Source organism: Solanum verrucosum, unplaced genomic scaffold, assembly GCF_900185275.1.
Source record: "Solanum verrucosum unplaced genomic scaffold, falcon-dt-bn FXZP01000094.1, whole genome shotgun sequence".
Lineage (NCBI taxonomy): Eukaryota > Viridiplantae > Streptophyta > Magnoliopsida > Solanales > Solanaceae > Solanum > Solanum verrucosum.
In genome coordinates this window covers 46888-67878 of record NW_026019970.1, presented here as the reverse complement: position 1 = coordinate 67878, position 20991 = coordinate 46888, and the positions used below count along the sequence as shown (strand labels likewise).

At 35.1% G+C, this 20991-nt stretch overlaps 2 protein-coding genes across 2 annotated transcripts in view; one reads left to right on the top strand and one right to left on the bottom strand.

Annotated features, from left to right (window-relative positions):
• The window catches only part of LOC125817098 (MLP-like protein 34), an 89437-nt gene that overhangs the window by 43422 nt on the left and 25024 nt on the right, over positions 1-20991 (top strand). The window lies entirely within an intron of this gene.
• Positions 12241-13255, bottom strand: LOC125817103 (kirola-like). The gene is made up of 2 exons (XM_049496679.1): positions 13069-13255; positions 12241-12506 (listed from the first exon to the last, which is right to left on the bottom strand). Exons 1-2 carry the CDS (start codon positions 13253-13255, stop codon positions 12241-12243), a joined length of 453 nt encoding a protein of 150 aa, XP_049352636.1.

Sequence of the window (20991 nt, the reverse complement as noted above, 5' to 3'; positions counted from 1 at the left end):
AAAACAGACTACAAAATGTAAGACGAAGAAATTAAAATGGATGTGACGAAGCATCGATAATCACATCATGATAACTTCCTATTAATATGTGGTAATCAATTATTAGACGGGACTAAGTAAAATGTGATTTTTTTTTTCAAACTGCTCCCATCTATTATATCAAACAAAAACAAGTTTGGGAAAAGACTTAAATATGCCATCAGATTTTGAGAAAATGTTTATCTATGTCATTCATTTAAAGTTTGGGTCATCTATGTCATTTCAGTTAATAAATAATGACATGGGTGAGTATTTTCTCAAACGAAAATGACATATATGAGTTAAACTTTTAACGGATGGTATAAATGAGACTTTCTCAAAGTTCGATGACATATTTAAGCATTTTCCCTGAAAAAAGTATGTAAATTTTTATGTCCGAGAACGTACAAGTGTAAGCTTCAATTATATACATTTAGTTTGTTAATAATATACTAATTAAATTGTCATGTCCAACATATTTTATTGCTAAATCAAGAAATCACACGTTTCAATAAATCTAAGTTTGTCACTATAATATAAATCCACAACTTATTAGAGAAAACAATTGTAATAATCTCTGTTGGCACAAAATTGTAGAGGGGGTTGACCATCCCCCAAAATGCAACTATATAAGGACTTTTATTTCTGATTCTTTATCCATCAAATATTTCCAACAATACTACTATTTCTATATTGCAAAATCAAATAAGTGATCACAAAAAGAAAAAAAAATGGGTTTGAAAGGAAAATTGATATCACAAACAGAGATCAAAGGTTGTAAGGATTTGTTTCATGAAATGTTTAAGAACAAACCACACCATTTACCAAATGTTGTACCACAAACTAATCAGGCTATAGATTTGCATGAAGGAAATTGGGGTACCGTTGATGCAGTCATCAACTGCAATTTTACTGTCAGTAATATTTTATAATAACTTCTTTTAATTGATCAGAGAATAATTTTACTGTCGGTAATATTTTATAATCACTTCTTTTAATTGATCAGAGAATATATTCACGCTTTTTGTCACATCATTATCGAAGGGTTCAAGGCTATGATCAAACGGCATGTTTAGAGGGGAACTAAGAAAGAAAATAACAAAGGCGTATATTAAATTTATATAAAAACGTATTAAGTTTAGGATGATCTAGAGATAATCTTTGTGTGAGGTACGTAGTTGTTTGCAACAAATTTTAAATTATTTGAAAATAAATTAATCATAAATAAAATATGAAGAAATGAGAATAGTATTGAAGTACAATTTTGTTCCTCCCTAGATTATTCTCTCGCTTAAGATTTCTTGAATCAAGGGTCGTTAGTGGCATATTTTTTGAACCAGGATGAATTGATCTCCGTAATTCGAGGGTCGTTAGTGGCGTATTTATTGAGCTAGGATGATTTGGACTTTATCTCTATGAAAGGATTTGTAAATTTTCTTGAAGTATTTGATTATCAAGAAGGCTTTGACATATCTTGATCTCTTTATGAATATCAATATATGGTATATTCGAGATCTTGATCTTTGTAAATACCGAAGAGTTTATGGAATATTTTGAGATGCCTCTTCAAAGGAATATATTACCCTTTAGTTAGGATATTTGGAAAACCCTAACTATAATAGAACTCACATAGTAGAATCCTACAAAATTTCAATGTCTATTACTCGACTATGTTCACTTAAAAATCCTTTTTTCTTTTGTGCACAAAATGTAGAGGGGCAAGAGAAGGTTGTGAAGGTGTCTATTGAAGACAGATGAGGAAAAAGGTTAGTGACATAAAATATATTTGAAGGTAATTTAATGGAGCAATACAAGGCTTTCAAAGTAACTCTTCATATTGAAAATGAAGAAGAAAACAACTTGGTTATATGGACTATCCAATATGAGAAACAGAATGAAGACGTTCCAGAACCTTTTTCTTATTTGCAAATGGCCGTTAATTTGACTAAAGATGTCGACGCTCATCATGTCAACTAGTAATATCTTATGTTGCTCAGACTCTTCAAAAAATATGGACGGGTGTGTGTATTTTAAGAGAATTCAATACGAGTACAGCATCATTTTTAGAGAGTCTGTACAACCTGTACATAGGTGATATCTATGGTTTGTTGAGAATAAAGAGAGTTTCATGTTCTCTATGAAAGTGGTGCTTGCTCAAGTTTAAGAATTTTTAAGTGGTTGTGTTTGTTGATTTTTGTATTTCTCATTAAGATGTAATTTGCTTTGTTGTGTTCTCTGAAATATTGTATAGTTTTTTATTTTCTTTTCTTCAAGAACAAATTTTATTTGTTTGGTTTGATTTTGTGAATTAAGTCTTCAGTCCTCTTTCTTCCTCCATTTTTGGATACATTTTATGTCATTATTATTACATAAATAGCATGTAATTTCTTCTAATCATTACTATAATTTTCACAAATTTCAATGGGAGGACCTTTTGAAAGATCATTTGTGACCTTTTATCCCAAAAAAGTTCAACTAAATTTGGATGCAAGTTTTATATGATATGTAGATTGAATTAATCGAGATGAATAAATATGAAAGCAAGCAAAGTTAAGATCTCACATGTAGCTTGTGTTGGCCTGATTCCAACAATATATTTTCAACTAAAATCTCTTCAACCAATCTTGATATGAATATTTAAAGCCGATGAACAAATATTGATGATAGAGAGAAATTCAAGTATCCGGCTCTCCTCCATTACCCATTTCCTCCATTTCGTCAAGTGCACGTCTAGATTAGAGACACGTGTCATATTTAAAGTTTAAAGGTCAAGATTATATCATATGAATAAATATCATAACCATAGTTAAGTCAATTAATTTTAGAAAACTATTCTCCAAATTTGGTAAGAATTACAATATATTCCATACAAAATTTGATATTTATTAATATCTTTAATTTCATATTATATTTTTAATTTACAATTTAATATTTAAATACAAAATATAATATGAAATTAATGATTATAACTCAAAAGTCACTCAACTATTGATATTTTACTTAGAAAGTTACTCAACTATTGATATTTCACTTAAGAAGTCACCCAATCAATTTAATTGCTTTTTTTTTTTTGTTGAAATCTAATTTTATTTTAAACTATTTTTATTATAAGAAATAAGAAGATATCTATTTTATTTATCTTACTAATCCACTCCAATTATTTAATTATTATTTTTTTTGAAAAACGTACTGTAGCAATAGACAAAAAAAATCATTTTCCGTTCTAGCAATTGTTTAGTAGAATTAAATAAGCTGAAAAATGATCCCAAAAAAAGGAGAACGTTGGAATTGATCAGAAGTAATTAAGAAGTAATCAAAAGAACGCACAATAAAAATAATTGGTTTAAAACTAAAATTTTACACTTTAATATTTAAATAGAAAAATATAATATGAAATTAATGATATTAATAAATATCAAATTTTGTATAGAATATTTTGTAATCCTTACCAAATTTGGAGAGTAGTTTTCTAAAATTAGTTGACTTAACTATGATTATGATATTTGTTAATATAATGTAATCTTGACCTTTAAACTTTAAATATGACACATGTCTCTAATCTAAACGTGCACTTAACGAAATGGAGGGAAGGGGTAATGGAGGGGAGCCGGATCCTTCAATAATGAGAATTTGATGATGTACCATATGATAGTTTTTCAACTTTCATAAGGATGGATTTTTAGGGTTTGATAGATAAGCTCTTAATTCATGATAAATAACTGATTAAATATCATTTAAGAGTAAAAGAGTAACGCTTGGCGTTGCATCTGGGTCGATTATTTCATCACGACTAGCATTCTTTGATCATTCTTTCTTTGTATGTCCAAGCCTTGGTCCATTGTTGAGATTAATATGTTCTATCCATTTTGCTTCTTTAAGATGGATCACTTCTGACGTTAATCTCGTTCCCTTCAACATGTCATCATTCATGTGGGGTCTCTGTATCGAGATAGAGAAAATAAGAAAGGGTAGCAATGGAGAAACAGCGGTTAGTTAAGACTACTGTATCTTTCATTTCAAGGATATGCGTTGAAGGCCCTATAGGACCCCTAGAATGGCTGCTACAAATCCTACTCAAAATACCAAATTTACACCTAAGGGTCCTACGCTAATTATTCCTCACCACTTAAACTCAAAAAGTGCTTCGATGGCACTTCCAACTACCTCTCATCCCAAACTTTTGGAAGAAGATAATATTGCCAAACAACTCGACCTCGTAAATCCCCCAAGTAGTCCCCAACATCTCAGCGACAACTTCTCAGGTAACACCCCATCATCTAAATCCCCCCCTCCCTCGTACAGTACCAAACCGAAACGAAGAAGTAGATTTGCAGGAAGTAGAAGATGCCATAGCCTTGATGAGGGAAACGCGATCGGAAATAACCGTACTAAAGGACATAAAAATAGTAATATTCAAAGAGAGATTCAAAAAAAAAAAAAACTCATACTTATCTGTCCACCAAATCTGTCTAAAAGCTCAATAGATATACGAGCTCTACAAAATCCAGAAATAGGGGACTTTGTAGTGATAATGAACTCATCCCTAATAATGGAGGGAGAGAGGGAATTAATGGAGAGCACAACACCTATAAACAGATCAATGAACTTAATAATTTGGAACCGTAGAGGATGTAACGAGGATGATTTTAGAAGGAATTTTAGATCCCTTATTGACTGACATAAACCTCCTCTAGTATCCCTTGTCGAAACCAAAATGCAGAACCATCAACCTTTACTTGAAAACTTTCCTTTCAATACTATGATACAAGTTCCAGCAAACGGTAACTCAGGAGGATTGGTGATGCTGTGGGATGACGAAATCGTTGAGTTAGACAATATAGCTACAACAGGGCAGGAAATCCATGCGATGGTTAAGGTATGCTCAACAAATAATTCATGGCTCTTTAGTAGTATTTATGCTAGTACGTATAGAAACTCTCGCAATATTCTTTGGAAAAATCTGAGAACTATAAAAGAAAAAATTTCAGGAAACTGGCTACTAAGGGGGACTTTAATGAGCTACTAGGAGTAGAGGATAAAAGTGGGGGAAAGCCTATTAATTGAAATAGTACAAAAGAATTCAGGGACACAGTTAACTTCTGTGAGCTAATAGACTTGGGCTTTAAGGAAAACCGTTATACATGGCTAAATAAAAGATTTAAAAATAAGTCTCAACTTATCATGAAAGATTAGATAGATTTCTTGTGAACGACAACTGGATTTATAAATTTCCCGACTCGCAAGTACAACACTTATCTCGTACCCACTCTGACCACTGTCCCCTCCTTCTCACTTTATCCCCCCTTACGAACCTTAAACGTGACAAAAACTTTAGATTCGAGACTATGTGGGCCACTCACCCGGACCTACAACAGATCATTTGCAACTCGTGGGAGGGGACAATAATATTCAATTATCTATAGCAAACTTCCAAAAAAAGGTAACAGAATGGAATTATACTACTTTTGGAAACATTTTCTTCAAAAAAAGGAAAATAATGAAAAGGTTAAAAGGTATCCAAAAAGCCTCAAATTATGCCTATAATTCTTTTCTTATACAACTTGAAGATAACCTTATCAAAGAATATAACCATCTCCTACGAATTGAAGAAGAATTCTGAAAATTAAAATCAAGAGTGAATTGGGTAAATGAAGGAGATGGAAATACAAGATTCTTCCACACAACCACCTTACATAGAAGGAGAAGAAACAAAATTGTAGCCCTGCTTTTCGAGGAAGGGGAGTGGATATACAATCAAAATGAAATCAAAATAAGTACTTTTAACTACTTCAATAAACTCTTTTACACCTCTCATCTCTATTCAAAACTACAGAAGATAAAACTAAACACCCAGAACAATCTTGGAGGACTCCAAAACCTTGGAGTAACTCCTTCAGCAGAAGAAGTCCACAGGGCCATGCGCTCCTTCCAACCCCTAAAGTCCCCTGGGCCGGATGGACTTCATCCTTTTTTTTACCCAAAATACTAGAACATAGTAGGTAAGTCCATTTTATCTCTATGCCAAAACTCTTTCATACAAGGGAGTATTCCTGAAGGAATCAACGACACCTGTATGTCGAATCCCAAAAGTAAAGAACGCAAATAATTTAAAGGACTTCAGGCAATAAGCATGTGTAACACCACCTACAAAGTAATAAAAAAGATAATATCTCAACGATTTAGGCCTCTCATGGAAAAAATGATTGGGCCATGTTGATCAAGCTTCTTAAAAAACAGTCAAGCAACGGATAATGCCATCATAATCCACGAAATCATCTCACACTTTAAAAAGATGAAAGGAAAGAAGGCAAATCTAATCTTAAAAATTGACCTAGAAAAGGCTTTTGATAAGAGTGGTCTTTCATAAAGGAGACCCTCCACTTCTTTAATTTCCCAAGTAACATAATCAAACTAATCATGTCGTGTGTATCTACTAGCCAAATGGCAATACTAATAAATGGGACAAAAACGGAATACTTTAAACCATCAAGGGGAATACGACAAGGGAACCCAATGTCACCATACTTATTCATCCTCTGTATGGAAGTTCTATCGAGGAAAATAGACCAAGAAGTCCAATTAAAAAATTGAACCCCAATAAAGATTTCCAACAAAGGGCCCAAAATCTCACACCTCTTCTTGGCAGATGACTTAGTATTAATGAGTAGAGAGAATACATCAAACTGTGAACAGGAAACAATCAGAGCTTTTTGCGACTCCTCAGGGCAAGTGATCAACACAAAAAAATTGAACCTTTTGTTCTCCAAAAATTGTTCAACTTCTATAAGTAACATCATATCGAACAAACTTAACATAAAAAGTGGGAATAAGTTTGGGAAATACCTAGGTATACCAATTTCTCATGAAAGAGTCACAAACAATAGCTTCCAGTTTATCATTGATAATATGCAGACGAAATTAGCGGGATGGAAGACAAAATTCCTCAACTTAGCAGGTAGAACTACTCTAGCGAAATCTTGCCTCAATAATATTCCAACTCATATTATGAAAATAAAAAATCTCCCTAAAACAATCATAAATAAATAGACCAAATATAGCTGTCACGACCCAAGGGTACCCCCTAGATGTAACACGGTGTACTTGACCCCGAAGGGGTCTCATACAAGCCCTTGGCATATCATAACATAAGATAAAAGAAATGATGCGGAAATTTTAAAACTTTATCCATACAATTGAAGTCTTTTATAAAAGCAAGCGGAAGTCTAGATTTTGTCTCAAACCATCTATAACCATTGAAACTAAAACTTTGGGACATAGCCCATACAAAAGTCTAAAACATAAAAGAAGGATTTAAAGGACATGGTGGTCAAGCCCTCAAATGCTATGAGGAATCACCATAACTTATCTTCTTGATCTACTATGAACCTATCCATGAGGATGGAAGTCAATATCGCCAAACCCTACACTTTGGAAAAAATGTAGAGAATATGGATTAGTACAAAAATGCACCAAGTATGATAGTCATGCATAAAAACCTTGAAAACATGCTAAAAAGGACATTTAGTTGAAAAGCATGCACTTTACTAAGTTTGAGAATCATGATGCACTTTAGTATAAAAGCATAAGTCACAAGCATATTCAACATATAGGTCATCATATCATAATAATGACAAACCATAAATACCCTCAAAACATCATTGTGCAATGCATGAATAAGATCCCATAATCCTATCCACACTAAGAAAAGCTTCTTGAGTAAGTATAGTTCATATTTCATATTCTTGTTCATACTATCATAGCAGAATAAAACCATCTCATAAGTAATCCTAAGTTACACTTGTGCAATGCATAGATAAGATCCCATACTCCCATCTACACTAAGTACCACTTTTAGGTCACCATAATCATACTCATCATTCATTAATCTCATCATTTGTTCATACTCATAAACAAGGAACATTCACATTTAATAAGGCATATCAAGGAAAGCAACTCTTAGCAACAATCATATTAATCATTCATCATTACATTTAGCCTTCATATCAACATACTTAGTAGCATCATCATAAGCATATTATTTTCATAAGTCATTATAACATAAAGGAACACACCATGACTACTCTCAAAACCTACTTGTGCAATGCATGGATGAAGTCTCATACCCCCACCCACACTATGTAGTGCATTCTTGATAAGCCATAGTTCATTATCATTCATTGTGGGGGTAAGCCTTAACCGACATAATCCATGTGAGCAAATCATGGAATCCGGTGTTACCCACACCGAAAAGGGAGTCCTACTTACCTAAGGTAGAACCATTAATTTAGCTTAGGTGGATCCACTAGCTAATAACCTATGAGGGAACATAGTTTATGGGATAAGGAGATTGCTAATAGATACCCCACCTTAACTCACGCATGGGCATCCATCTCAAGAGATTGCTACTAGAAACCCCGCCTCAACTCACGTATGAGCTTCCATCTCAATCAATATCCACTCGGTGCTTAGCATTATTCCCGAGAAGTATTTATCATTACATTACTTGAGTTCATTAATATGGGAGAAATGGGATACGGAGATTGCTATTAGATACCCCGCCTCAACTCACGTATGAGTATCCATCTCAAGAGATTGTTACTAGAAACCTCGCCTCAACTCACGTATGCGTTTCCATCTCTATCAATATCCATCTCAACCCAAAATCATTCATTAGATATCTCATAGATTTAATAGGTGAGAATAGCCTTTCATCCTAAGAATCCCCATATTGTGAGAAAACCTCTCACAACATGTCATTATCATTCATAAGTGTACAATTGAGAATAGCCTTTCAATCAACACATCATCATTAACATAGTCATATAAAATTCATTCATAAGTGTGTGTGTGGGTGAGAATATCCTTTCAACACCACCACCATTACATCATAGTCATAATCACACTACTTTCAAAGTATTCATAAAGCATGTACATAAATATCATGATCATACATAATTCTCATAATTTTCCCTTCAAGGACCATAGATCACATTCAATCAACACATCTAGAATTACTACATTAGGCATGGATAATAACATGGTTCAAATAATCAATTCATAACATTCATAATTCTATAGCATTCTACTAGTATCAATCAATTCCCACACTTTAAGATCCAATTTGGGAAAATAGGGGAATTCATAGTTTCTTGAGGAATTCATCTTAAAATCATCAATATATCAATAAAAAAACATAATTCAATCATTTAAAACGAATTTGAAAGGAATCCATGAGATTGAAGTCAAACCCTAACTTTTGAGTTTTCTAATTTTGAAATTGAGGGTTTTGGAAGGGCTCTATGGGTGAAGGCTACCCAATGATGAAGAGATACCATACCTTATTAAAGATTCACCACGAATTTGAAGAGAAATGCTTGATTCTTCAACCCTAGCTTCACCTTTCTTCTTCTTGTTCCTTGGAATTCTAGAGAGAGTTTATTTGGGGAAAAGTTGGCTAGGGATTTGGGTCTTGGGATTTTATGAAGTGAATGGGTTGGTTAATCACTTAAAAACTCTTATATAGGTGTATTAAAACAATATAAAACGACCTCACATCAAACTAACTAAAATAGGAATTACCTAAATTACCCCTTACCTTGGCCGACCTTGGACAGTGGTACAAGCATGACCCACGACCACTACCTACGAGGTGTGGACTGACCCATGGCCCATACTTGTGGGGTGGGGTTCATGGTTTGTGGCCTATTGAGAAAAGCTGACGTTATGACGAATGGTTGTCTCATGATTCCACCTCGAAAAAGCAATATTGTGTTTAAGAGTGTTCAAAATAAGTTATTGCTATCACTAACTTATCATTTTTCGACTAGTAAACTTGCTCGTGGTTCATGTAGTTATTTTATTAAAAATATTAAAAATTTATAAATTCTCTCTTTGTCATCTAACAAATATATATTCTCTCTTCAGTTTATATTAAGTGAATTGTTGAGGAATAATATATTTTTTGAAAAAAATATTCTAGGATATAAATAAAAAGCTATTTTCAATTACTATCCTTTTTATTATTTCTAAACTATTCTCCTAGAAAACATAAAATAGTTAGTAATATCATTAAATGAAAGATAAATATATTTAAAAAAATCTTAACAATACTTTTAACTTTGAACAATTCACTTATTTGGATTATAAAAAAAATTCCAATATGAACTAGAGGGAGTACTATATTATCTTTCTTTCTAAAATAAGTATTTTTTTTAGAAATTTAGGACAAAATGTAGTAATTGTTTTCCATTATACTTTTATGATAAGGAACTACTTCTTAACAATGTTCAATTCTAAATAAATACTAAATAAATATGTATAAATTATACTCCCATTTATTAATTTCAATTTGTTTATCCTATTTTATTTTATTTAGTTCGTTCTAAAAATAAATGTAATTTAATTAGTGTATAATTTTTCAAAATTATGGGATCCATTTTAGCTATAACTTTTAGTTTAAAATTCATATTCTTTAGTTATAGCTTTATTATTTTGAATGTCGGTAATATTTGTTTACTGTAATTACTTTGAGTCAAAATCAACGATCGATGACGAAAAATACCTTAATTATAGACATCTTAATGGACCTCTTCACATTAAATTTGTGCAAACAAAAAGTAATTAACAATTTAAAATATCTAAAAATCATATTAAAATTTATCAACATTCTAAATTCTAACTATATCACATAAATAAATAAAAAACAATAGATATTGAGTCTGTACTAGCATGGGCACCTGTGTCTAGTATATAAATTAATAAGAGAGTCTTGCCTCAAATTCATGCATTGAATATACTAAAAAACTAAAATTCTTCCTTTTTTGTGCATTGTTTTTAATTCCTTTAAATTACCATTCCTTAATTCCTTTGAATTACAGTTTGTATAGATAATAAAAGAATAGATATAAAAGTATACGTGATTAATTTGTAATTGTTTTTGTGAAAATTAATAATACAGTTTTTCTTTGAAAAAATAAATTAATTAAAGTTGTGTTGTCAACTTACAAGCGTTCATAAATCTGAATTTTATAATTAAAAAGACGGGTGAGAAAAAAAGATTGAAATATAATTTACTTTTAAAGAAGTGTTTTACAATATACTTGCAAACAATTTTTCAAATTCACGGACGCTTATGAATTGACAACATGACATCTAAAAAAAAATTAAAAGTAAGATTCTTTTTTTTTTCTACATGGCTAATAAGTTAAATAAGTATTGTTTTATTTTGAAAAGAAAAAATATTTTAAAGCTTGTGGTAAAAAATGATTCTTAAATATTAGTATAGTTGTAAATCATTTTATTATTAAAAAAAAAATTAAAATTAAATTATTTTTAATTATACTAAAACATACTTTTTTTAACGAGACCAAAAACAATGGTTCTACTTGAAACGTGATGACAAATAGATCAGGCCGGGTTTTTACAAAGTGGGTCCTAAAGGAATTGACTATTTCAAAGTGACGTTAGGTCATTTGATTTCACGCTTTTATACACGTTTTTTTATTTAAATAGAGAGAAATATAAATACTCCCTCCGTCCCATTTTATGTGGCAACATTTCCTTTTTGGTCAGTCCCAAAAAGAATGTCACATTTTCTTATATGGAAAGTATTTAAAGGTACAATTCCTTTTTTATCCTTGTTGGTCCCACTTAATCTTAAAATAATACTCCAATACATTTATGAGGAGAGAGAAATTGAGTCTACTTTTTAAAAGGGCAATTTGGTAAACATTTCAAAGTCTTCATTTATTTCTTAAACTCCGTGCCCGATCAAATGTTGCCACATAAAATGAGACGGAGGGAGTAACAAATTACAATAGAAGAAGTATATTTAAACTATTTCTGATGGTTAAAAAATATACTTCAACCTTTTAAAGATTTTTTTTAAAAAAAATACCACAATATAAATTAGGAGGAGGCGAAGATCAATATATATATAAACTTCATACTTTATGTATTATTGCACAACACAACATACCACTTACATGAGAAAGAAACAACAAACATAAAAAAAAATACACAACCAACATGGACAAAAAACAAACAAAGCATATCGTATTTATGTAAAAGCTCACATGAATATATATGATCTCATCCTAAGTTGCTCGAATTCTTTAAAAATATTTTTATACTTGTGTCTGACCCTTCAAAAATGCACTATTTTTAAAGAATTTGACACGCACCTGATGACATTTTTTAATAATCCGAGCAACATAGATCCCATCAATTGGCATGGTGAACATCAACAACTTTGGTCATACCAACAATGAAGTTCAACAATCTTATAAGTTCAGGGACATTTTCATTTGGCCTTTCATACTCCAATGTCCAGCTTACCAAATCGATTTCATCTTTTGTTTTGATATGAAGAGTTGCTTTAAAACTATCATATTTATCTGTTACATCTCCTTCAAATTCTTTGAGTGTGAGCACCTTATTTTCATGATCTATAGCTTCAAGTATTTGTTTAGAGATATTCTTTTCCCCATCTGCCTTACTAAAAAAAGAATTGTAAATGAGAAACCAAATAGAGTTGGCATGTTAAAATACCATCTAAAAAGAGCTTTATCCCAATCATAATCGCTAAAATAGTTGAAAAGACTATCGCAGAATTTTTCAGTAAATAGGCAGGTTAAATGCATTCTCTTATCTGTTGAACTTAGATGAGGAGCCGGATGACATTTTTAGTCAACACAAAAAGCGTAAATGAGTTAGGAGCGAAGAGTGTTCGAGAAGATTCGATTGGCCGAAATGAATTTTTAGATTCGCAGATTTATCAACATCAAATTCGTAAAAAGAACTAAATTTTTCAAGTAGATTGTGGATGATAAATCTTTGTAAACGCACTGCACTTTTATAGACTGCACTCGCTACTCCATTTTGATAGTGATTTCTTATCTATTTTTGTGTTCGATATGAAAGTACTAAAATAATATTATTTTAAAAACATCTGTATATATCTAAATCAAAATTATGAGGATGGAATGAGTATGGGAGGGGAGGGCAAGGGTGGGTGGGACTTATTAGGGAATTTTTAAATGTTTAGCTTACCAAGGGTATAGGTCCAACAAACTTTGGATCCAACGGTTCCATTATCACCTTCAAGAAGATCAAAACCTTGTACAAGCAAAGGGGACATAGCAGAGACATGATGTGGTTTATTTGTAAAAACATCATGAAATACATCCTTGTTAGCCTTCATTTCTATCTTGGCACACAACACAGATTTTAGACCCATTTTACTAAAGACTTGGAATTAAAAAGATGTAGCGACACTATAGGAAAATTGTAGAGGACAAGTGTTGATATCCTTTATGATGATTATTCAACAATATATATAGACTAGAAGGGGGAAGGGGGGAGGGGGGCATTTTTTTTAATCTTTTTTTGGCATAACATCTTAATCTTGTCCCTTACAACTTCTATAACTACATTTCTCAAGAAAAGTGACATAAATTTTATTTTTCATGCACTTGTGTCGATACTTGTAATATATATACTATGCAATCATGTTTCAACCACTTCTAGAGAATATATAATTACTATTCTAAAAAGAAATTTTTATAATGCAAAATAGAAGCTCATGCATGAGCTAATTATTTAGATACATTGCAATATTATGAATCTGATCAGATTTGGATGCATTCAGATATCACGATTCAGACCGTCGTGATTGACACCCACACTAACTCTCCAATGGGCGAACCACTACTACAACCCAAACTAAACAACTCAACCAACAAAATTAAGGCATTTAAAGATACGAAAGCAGGTTTAAATGTCTAAGAAAAGGAAAATAGGGAGTTCCTATAAACTCCAATAAAAGTCTAACAACCAAATGCAGGAATAATGCCTAGAACCTGAAATTTCATGTACCAAAACTCTAACAAGGATCATAAGTCTAAAGGAAATGGTTACAACCCAATTAAACATAAGAAAACCTAAGTACTAGTCTAAGTCCGAAGATGTGGACGTAAACAAAAAGAGAACTCATGGCAGCCTGGAAGAACTGGCTCACCCCTAAATTCGAGTCATCACTGGTCTTCTAAATGAGGTCTGTCAGTAGCCGCCTGAAGATGCCCTGTACTTAATAAAGAAAGAGCAAGTGCAGTATCAGTCATAACCACAGTGTATTGGTAAGATCACGCGGTTATACCAATAAGTGAAACACATGCAAGTTACCATAACATTATAAAATAGGCATATACTGAACATATGCAATATCAATTATCACTTACGAACAATGTACAATTTCACAATTCTCAAGATATACGATCATGTCAAGTCAATCATCCTCTCATGGAATCCATACCCAAATTGTTAGTGTGCCGGACGTGACACCCAATCACATATATGCGCTGAAACGTGGACCCCGATCTAAGTTAGTGTGTTTGAATGTAACCGATCCATTCAACAAGCCACAATCACAATCACAATGCACATTCTCATAATCATACAATCAAGAGTTGACTCATGACCTACAATTCTTCATTCATACTCATTTACGATTAGTGTGATCAATAATGCAACATTAGCATTCATATATACATTAAAACGAAGTAATTACTCACATATATCACACCCACATGAAATCACAACCATGACCTACCTCGAACAAAGCTTGAATCTCCTAAGAAACTTGATTCTTCCCTTTTCGGATTCTTTCCACTTGTTATTGGTCTACAAACAATCAATATAACACGAGGATCAATAAACAAGACCTAATTACCCAAACTATAATCAATAATATCCACCCTAGGTCAAACCCTTGATCCCCCTACCCAGATTAGGGCTTTTTACACCATAATTCCCACATCAAACCCTCCCCCTTCGATAATTACCCAAGAAACTAAGTTCTACGGATTGAAAAATGGATTCGGGGAGTAAAAACCTTACCTTTAGCCTCAAGAATTGTGAAAAACCGTCAAGAACACACCTGGGTCATCTCCTAGATCTAAAGAACGAAACTTGCAGAAAATAATAATTTTGGGGTTTATTTTCGACTTAATTCGCGACTGGCCCGCTATGGCCGCCCTCATCCCGCCACAGTAGCCCCGCCCTGGCAGAAATAATCCTACCACAGCGGCTTGCACGAAACCAATGAGTCGATTTAAGAGTTTCAAACTACCATTTCACAACACGCCTTCATCCCATGACATTCAAAAAATACTCGTTCACGCTAAGATCAGTTTCGGGAGTTCTACTCACCCAAATTCGATTTCGTAAAGTCGTACAAATTCCTTAACGTCTTAGCCATCTACTCATGTAATCAAATTCCATTTTAAATTACCCAATCATTACCAGGTTTCCCTAGACTCACATGATTCTAGTTTCGTCCAATTCTGGACTAGGCTAGGAAATCCCAAGTTACTACGAAAAGTTTTCCGGCCCAGAAATTTTCTCCGTTGGCTTTTCTATAACGATAGAAACAACTCGTTACAATAGTTACCAATTTACCCATCACTCGTCCCCGAGTGACAAACTAGGAAAAATAGGCTAAAGTTAGAGTAAAGTAGTACCTGAATCGACGAACAACTGGGGATACTTGTCTCGCATGTCCTTCTCGATTTCCCAAGTAGCTTCCTCAATTGACGATGTTTCCATTGAACCTTCACGGACTTAATCTCTTTGGTCCTCAGCTTCCGGACATCACGATCCAAAATTGCAATTGGTTCTTCCTCATACTGAAAGTCCTTGTCTAATACAATTGAGTCTCATTTTACAATGTAATCCCCATCTCAATTATATCTCTTCAACATGGACACATGAAATACCGGATGAACTCCAGATAAGTTAGGAGGTAAGGCCAATCTATAATCCACTGGCCTTACACAAACAAGAATCTCAAATGGACTAATATATCGAGGACTAAGCTTGCCCTTCTTGCCAAATCGCATCACCCCTTCATAGGTAATACCTTAAGAAAAACCTTCTCACCAGTCTGAAATGTCATGTCCCTCACCTTATGGTCTGCATACTTTTTATGTCTACTCTAGGCTGCTAATAGCTTCTCTGGGATGATTCTTACCTTATCTTGAGCATCCTTCACTAAATCAACTCCCAAAGGTTTCACATCCTCAGCCTCAAACCATCCTATGGGTGATCGACATCCCCTCCCATAGAGTGCCTCAAATGGTGCCATATCTATGGTGGAATGATAATTGTTATTATAGGAGAACTCACACAACGGTAGGAACTTATCTCAATGCCCTACAAAATCAATCACACATGCCCTCAATATGTCTTCTAACACTTGAATAGTCCTCTCTAACTGTCTGTCCTTCTGTGGATGGAAAGTTGTACTAAGAGTGAGTTATGTGCCCAATTGATCATGTAATTTCCTCCAAAACTTGGATGTGAATTGTATACCACGGTCTGAGATGATAGAAAGGGGAACCCCGTGCAACCTGACTATCTCTTTTACATAAACTTTAGCCAACTGTTGAGCATTATAATCTATTCTGACCGGAATAAGATGGGCTGACTTAGTCAATTTGTCAACCACTACCCAAATAGAATCAAACTTTCCCAAAGTCTTGGGAAGACCAACCACGAAGTCCATAGTTATTCTTTCCCACTTCCATTCCGAAATTGGCATTCTCTGAAGCAAACTTGCAGGACTTTGGTGATCATATTTTACTTGTTGGCAATTTTGACACTTAGCCACAAATTTCGCTATATTTTTCTTCATACCCGGCCACCAATATAGCCACTCCAAGTCTCGGTACATCTTTGTCACACCCGGATGAATGGAATATCGCAAACCATGGGATTTTGCCAATAAATTCTTAATCAAGTCACCCACTCTCGGGACACAAATCCTTCCTTTAAAATTGAGCGCACCCCCCCCCCCCCCGCACAAGAGTGGTCTCTTGTGCTTGCCAAACACTACTTTATTTCTGAGTTCCTTCAATTGATATCCTCAAACTGTTTAGCCTTGATCTCCTCAATGAGCGTGGCCCTTACTTCAATGTTATCTAACACCCTACCTTTCTCTGAGATGCCTAAGTACATGAACTTAGACTCCAAGGTCTGAATTTCCTTAGCCAAGGGTCGCTTGGATACACTCAAGCAAGCTAGACTTCCCATATTTACCGCCTTCCGACTTAGTGCGTCTGCCACCACATTAGCTTTGCCCGGATGATATTGGATGGTCACATCATAATCCTTGAGTAACTTTATCCACCTTCGCTGTCTTAAATTCAGATCCTTTTGATTAATCACATGTTGTAAGCTCCGATAATCAGTAAACACCTCACACTTAACCCCATAAAGGTAATGTCGCCAGATCTTAAGAGCAAACACTACCGTTGCCAACTCTAAATCATGTGTTGGGTAATTTCTCATGCACCTTTAACTGCCGCGATGCATAAGCTATGACATTTTAATCCTGCATCAATCCAACACCCAAACCCAAATGTGAAGCATCACAATAAACAATAAAATCTTTACCTTCCAACGGTAATGCTAGAATAGGCGTTGTGGTCAAAAGAGTCTTGAGCTTTTGAAAGCTCTTATCACACTTTTCAGTCCATTTAAAGGGTACCTCTTTCTTGGTCAATCTAGTTAGATTTTTGGCAATAGAAGCAAACTTCTTCACAAATTGACGATAGTAGCTAGCGATCCCCACAAAACTCCTAACTTCAGTCACACAGCTTGGACGAACCAAATTCTTAACCGCTTCAATATTTTGGAGATCTACCATTACCCCTTCTTTTGAAACTACATGCCCCAAAAAGGCAACCGATGTCAACCAAAATTCACACTTAGAAAATTTCGCATACAAATTTTGTTTCCCAAGAATACCCAGAACAATATGGAGATGGTCGGCATGCTCTTCCTCACTTTACGAGTAAACCAAAATGTCATTAATAAATACTATAACAAATGAATCAAGAAATGGTTTGAACACACCATTCATCAAACTCATGAAAGTTGTAGGGGCATTTGTCAACCCAAACGACATAACTAGAAACTCGTAGTGCCCATAGCGGGTTTTAAATGCCGCCTTGGGCACATCCTCATGCCTAATCTTTAACTGATGGTAACCAGACCTTAGATCGATCTTAGAGAAAACTGATGCACCTTGCAACTGTTCAGACAAATCATCCATCCAAGGCAATGTGTACTTATTTCGAATGGTGACCCTATTCAATTGTCGGTAATCTATACACATCATTATACTACCATTCTTTTTCTTAACAAACAAGACTGGAGCACCCACGATAAAGGACGAATAAAACCTTTATCAAGAAGTTTTTTTATTTGAGCCTTAAGATCTCTTAATTCTGTCGGGGCCATACGATATGAAGAGATAGAAATGGGGCAGGTACCGGGTTCTAAATCAATGCAGAAATTTATATCTCTATTCGGAGGCATACCAGGCAAATCAGTAGGAAAAACTTCTCTAAATTCTGACACCACAGGGATAGACTCAATAAAGGGAGACTCAACCTCAACATCCCGAATATGAGCCAAATAAGCCAAACAACCCTGCCCTACCAGTTTCCTAGCCCGAATAGAGGATATGATCTTAGCTAGCTTAGGCTTGTACACCCCTTCCTAGTCTAATTTTTCCCTACCGGGGATCTCTAGAGTCACAAATTTTGTATTACAATTTAACACAATATAATAGGGGGACAACCAAGTCATGCCTAAGATTATATCAAAGTCAGTCATATCTGAAATCACCAAATCAGCCCGAGTCTGAAAACCCATAAATAAGATAAGACAAGCACGATAGACATGAGTGACTATGACAGACTCTCCAACGGGGGTAGAAACATAGATGGGGGCATCAAGTATATCACAAATCATATCAAACCCTGAGGCAAATCGCACGGGACAAACAAGGATAAATAAAACCCGGATCAAATAACACATTAGCCATCTGGTCACATACAAGAATAGTACCTGCGATCACTACATCAGATGCCTCCGTTTCGGTCTTGCCCGGAAAGGCATAACACTAAGCCCTGTCATCATGACGGGCGACTTCCCTGCCTGGTTGCACTGTACCTCTGCCTGCGGTACCATTTCCCCTACCTCCACGGCCTCTTTGATTTCCTCCTCGCCACCTTGTGGACGTCCTTAACCATTATTACCATTTCCCACGGGTACCACTGCTCTAGTCTGCTGCTGCGCGAAATCCAACATGTGCGGGTGGGACAATCTCTCGTCATATGTCTAGATTCTCCACAGTTATAACAAGTGCGATCAAAAGATGGCATGCTGCCCACCGAAGGAGTGGCTCCCTGGCTATCCTGAATCTAATTCTGAGGTGGAGTTCCCGAATAATTACAGGTAAAAGCGGGCATAGCAAACTGAATTGGTCGGGCTGCAAGTGTCGGTCTCCTTGAACCTCTAGAGTAAGAACCCTGAAAGTTACCTGAATTCTTGGCTTTCTTAGCCAATGCCTTTGCTTGACCGTCTCGGCTCACCTTCTCCACTTTCTTCACAAAATCTATTACCTCATTGAAGCTTTTGCCTGCAGAGGTCATATGAACAAACAATACCTGGAACTCAGAAGTTAGTCCCTTAACAAATAGGTCGATCCTTTCTTCCTCAGTAGTCACCAATTGCATAGCATATCTAGACAAAGCATGGAACTTAGCCTCATAAGCAGCCACATACATACCACCTTGCTCCAAAGCCATGAACTTATCTTTCTTGCGATCTCTCAAGGTCCGGGGCATATACTTTTCAAAGAACAGAGCATGAAACTGGGTCTAAGTGAGTGGGGGTAAAACTAAAGATCTGCATTCCACATAAGCTCTCCACCACTGCTTAGCCTCGCCCTGAAGTTGAAAAGTCACAAACTCTACTCTATGTTGATGGACAATTCCAACTTATGAAGCCTCTCATAACAATCTAGGATGAACTCATAGGCGTCCTCACTCTCTGAACCATGGAACACAGCGGTTTCAATTTCAAGAACTTAGTCAACATTTCGTGTTCATTCCCAGCCATTACCGAACCTAACAATGGATGGAAAAAGGCATCAGTACCAAATGTTTCATCTCCCCTAGGACTAGTAACAGTAATGGAGAAGTTGGTTGGGGTTGCGTAGCTTGCACTGCTAGAGGGAGTCCAGGACCAACCAATCCTTTCAGAAACGACATGATCTGCTGAGCTAACACTGGGTCTAAGGGAAGAATACATGTAGTCTCAGTCTGCACCTCTTCCTCTTGTCCAACACTCTCTTCATCCTCAATCTCTACATTCTCCTCTATCTCTTCATGATGCTTAGGAGGATTCTCATTTTATGGGAGGATTATCAACCGGAGCTCCATCCTTAGTAGGTGCTACCCTTCCTCGGCCTCTGCCCCTTGCTCTTCTTCTACCCCTGCCTCGAACACGACCTCTTGCTACGGATTGCTCAGCTGGCGCATTGACGGGAGCTACGGGCCTGACGTCACTGAATCTAGTGTTAACCATCTGCGGAAAGAAGAGTGAAGGAGATTAGATACCAATTTGGATCACAAGATACAAATTGGAACCAAGATATAGCACGAAAGAGACAAAAGAAAACAGAGAGATTTTCTAAAGTCCTATAATCTCTTGAAGAAAAGTACAAACATCTCTGTAGCGTTCCACAAGACTCTACTAGATTCGTTTTGGTGCATCGAGATCAATGAACCTAGGGCTCTGATACCAACTTTGTCACAACCCAGACCGTCATGATTGACACCCATACTAACCCTCCAGTGGGAAAACCATTAATACAACCCGAACTAAACAACTCAACCAACAAAACTAAGGCATTTAAAGATACGAAAGCAGGTTTAAATGTCTAAGAAAAGGAAAATAGGGAGTTCCTATAAACTCCAATAAAAGTCTAACAACCAAATGCAGGAATAATGCCTAGAACCTGAAATTCCATGTACCAAAACTCTAACAAGGATCATAAGTCTAAAGGAAATGGGTACAACCCAATTAAACATAAGAAAGCCTAAGTGCTAGTCTAAGTTCGAA

Coding starts and splice junctions, on each gene's coding strand:
- LOC125817103 (XM_049496679.1), bottom strand. CDS start 13,255: ATGGGTCTAAAATCTGTGTTGTGTGCCAAGATAGAAATGAAGGCTAAC. Junction 12,507..13,068: donor TTGTTGGACCTATACCCTTG/GTAAGCTAAACA, acceptor TTAGTAAGGCAG/ATGGGGAAAAGAATATCTCT.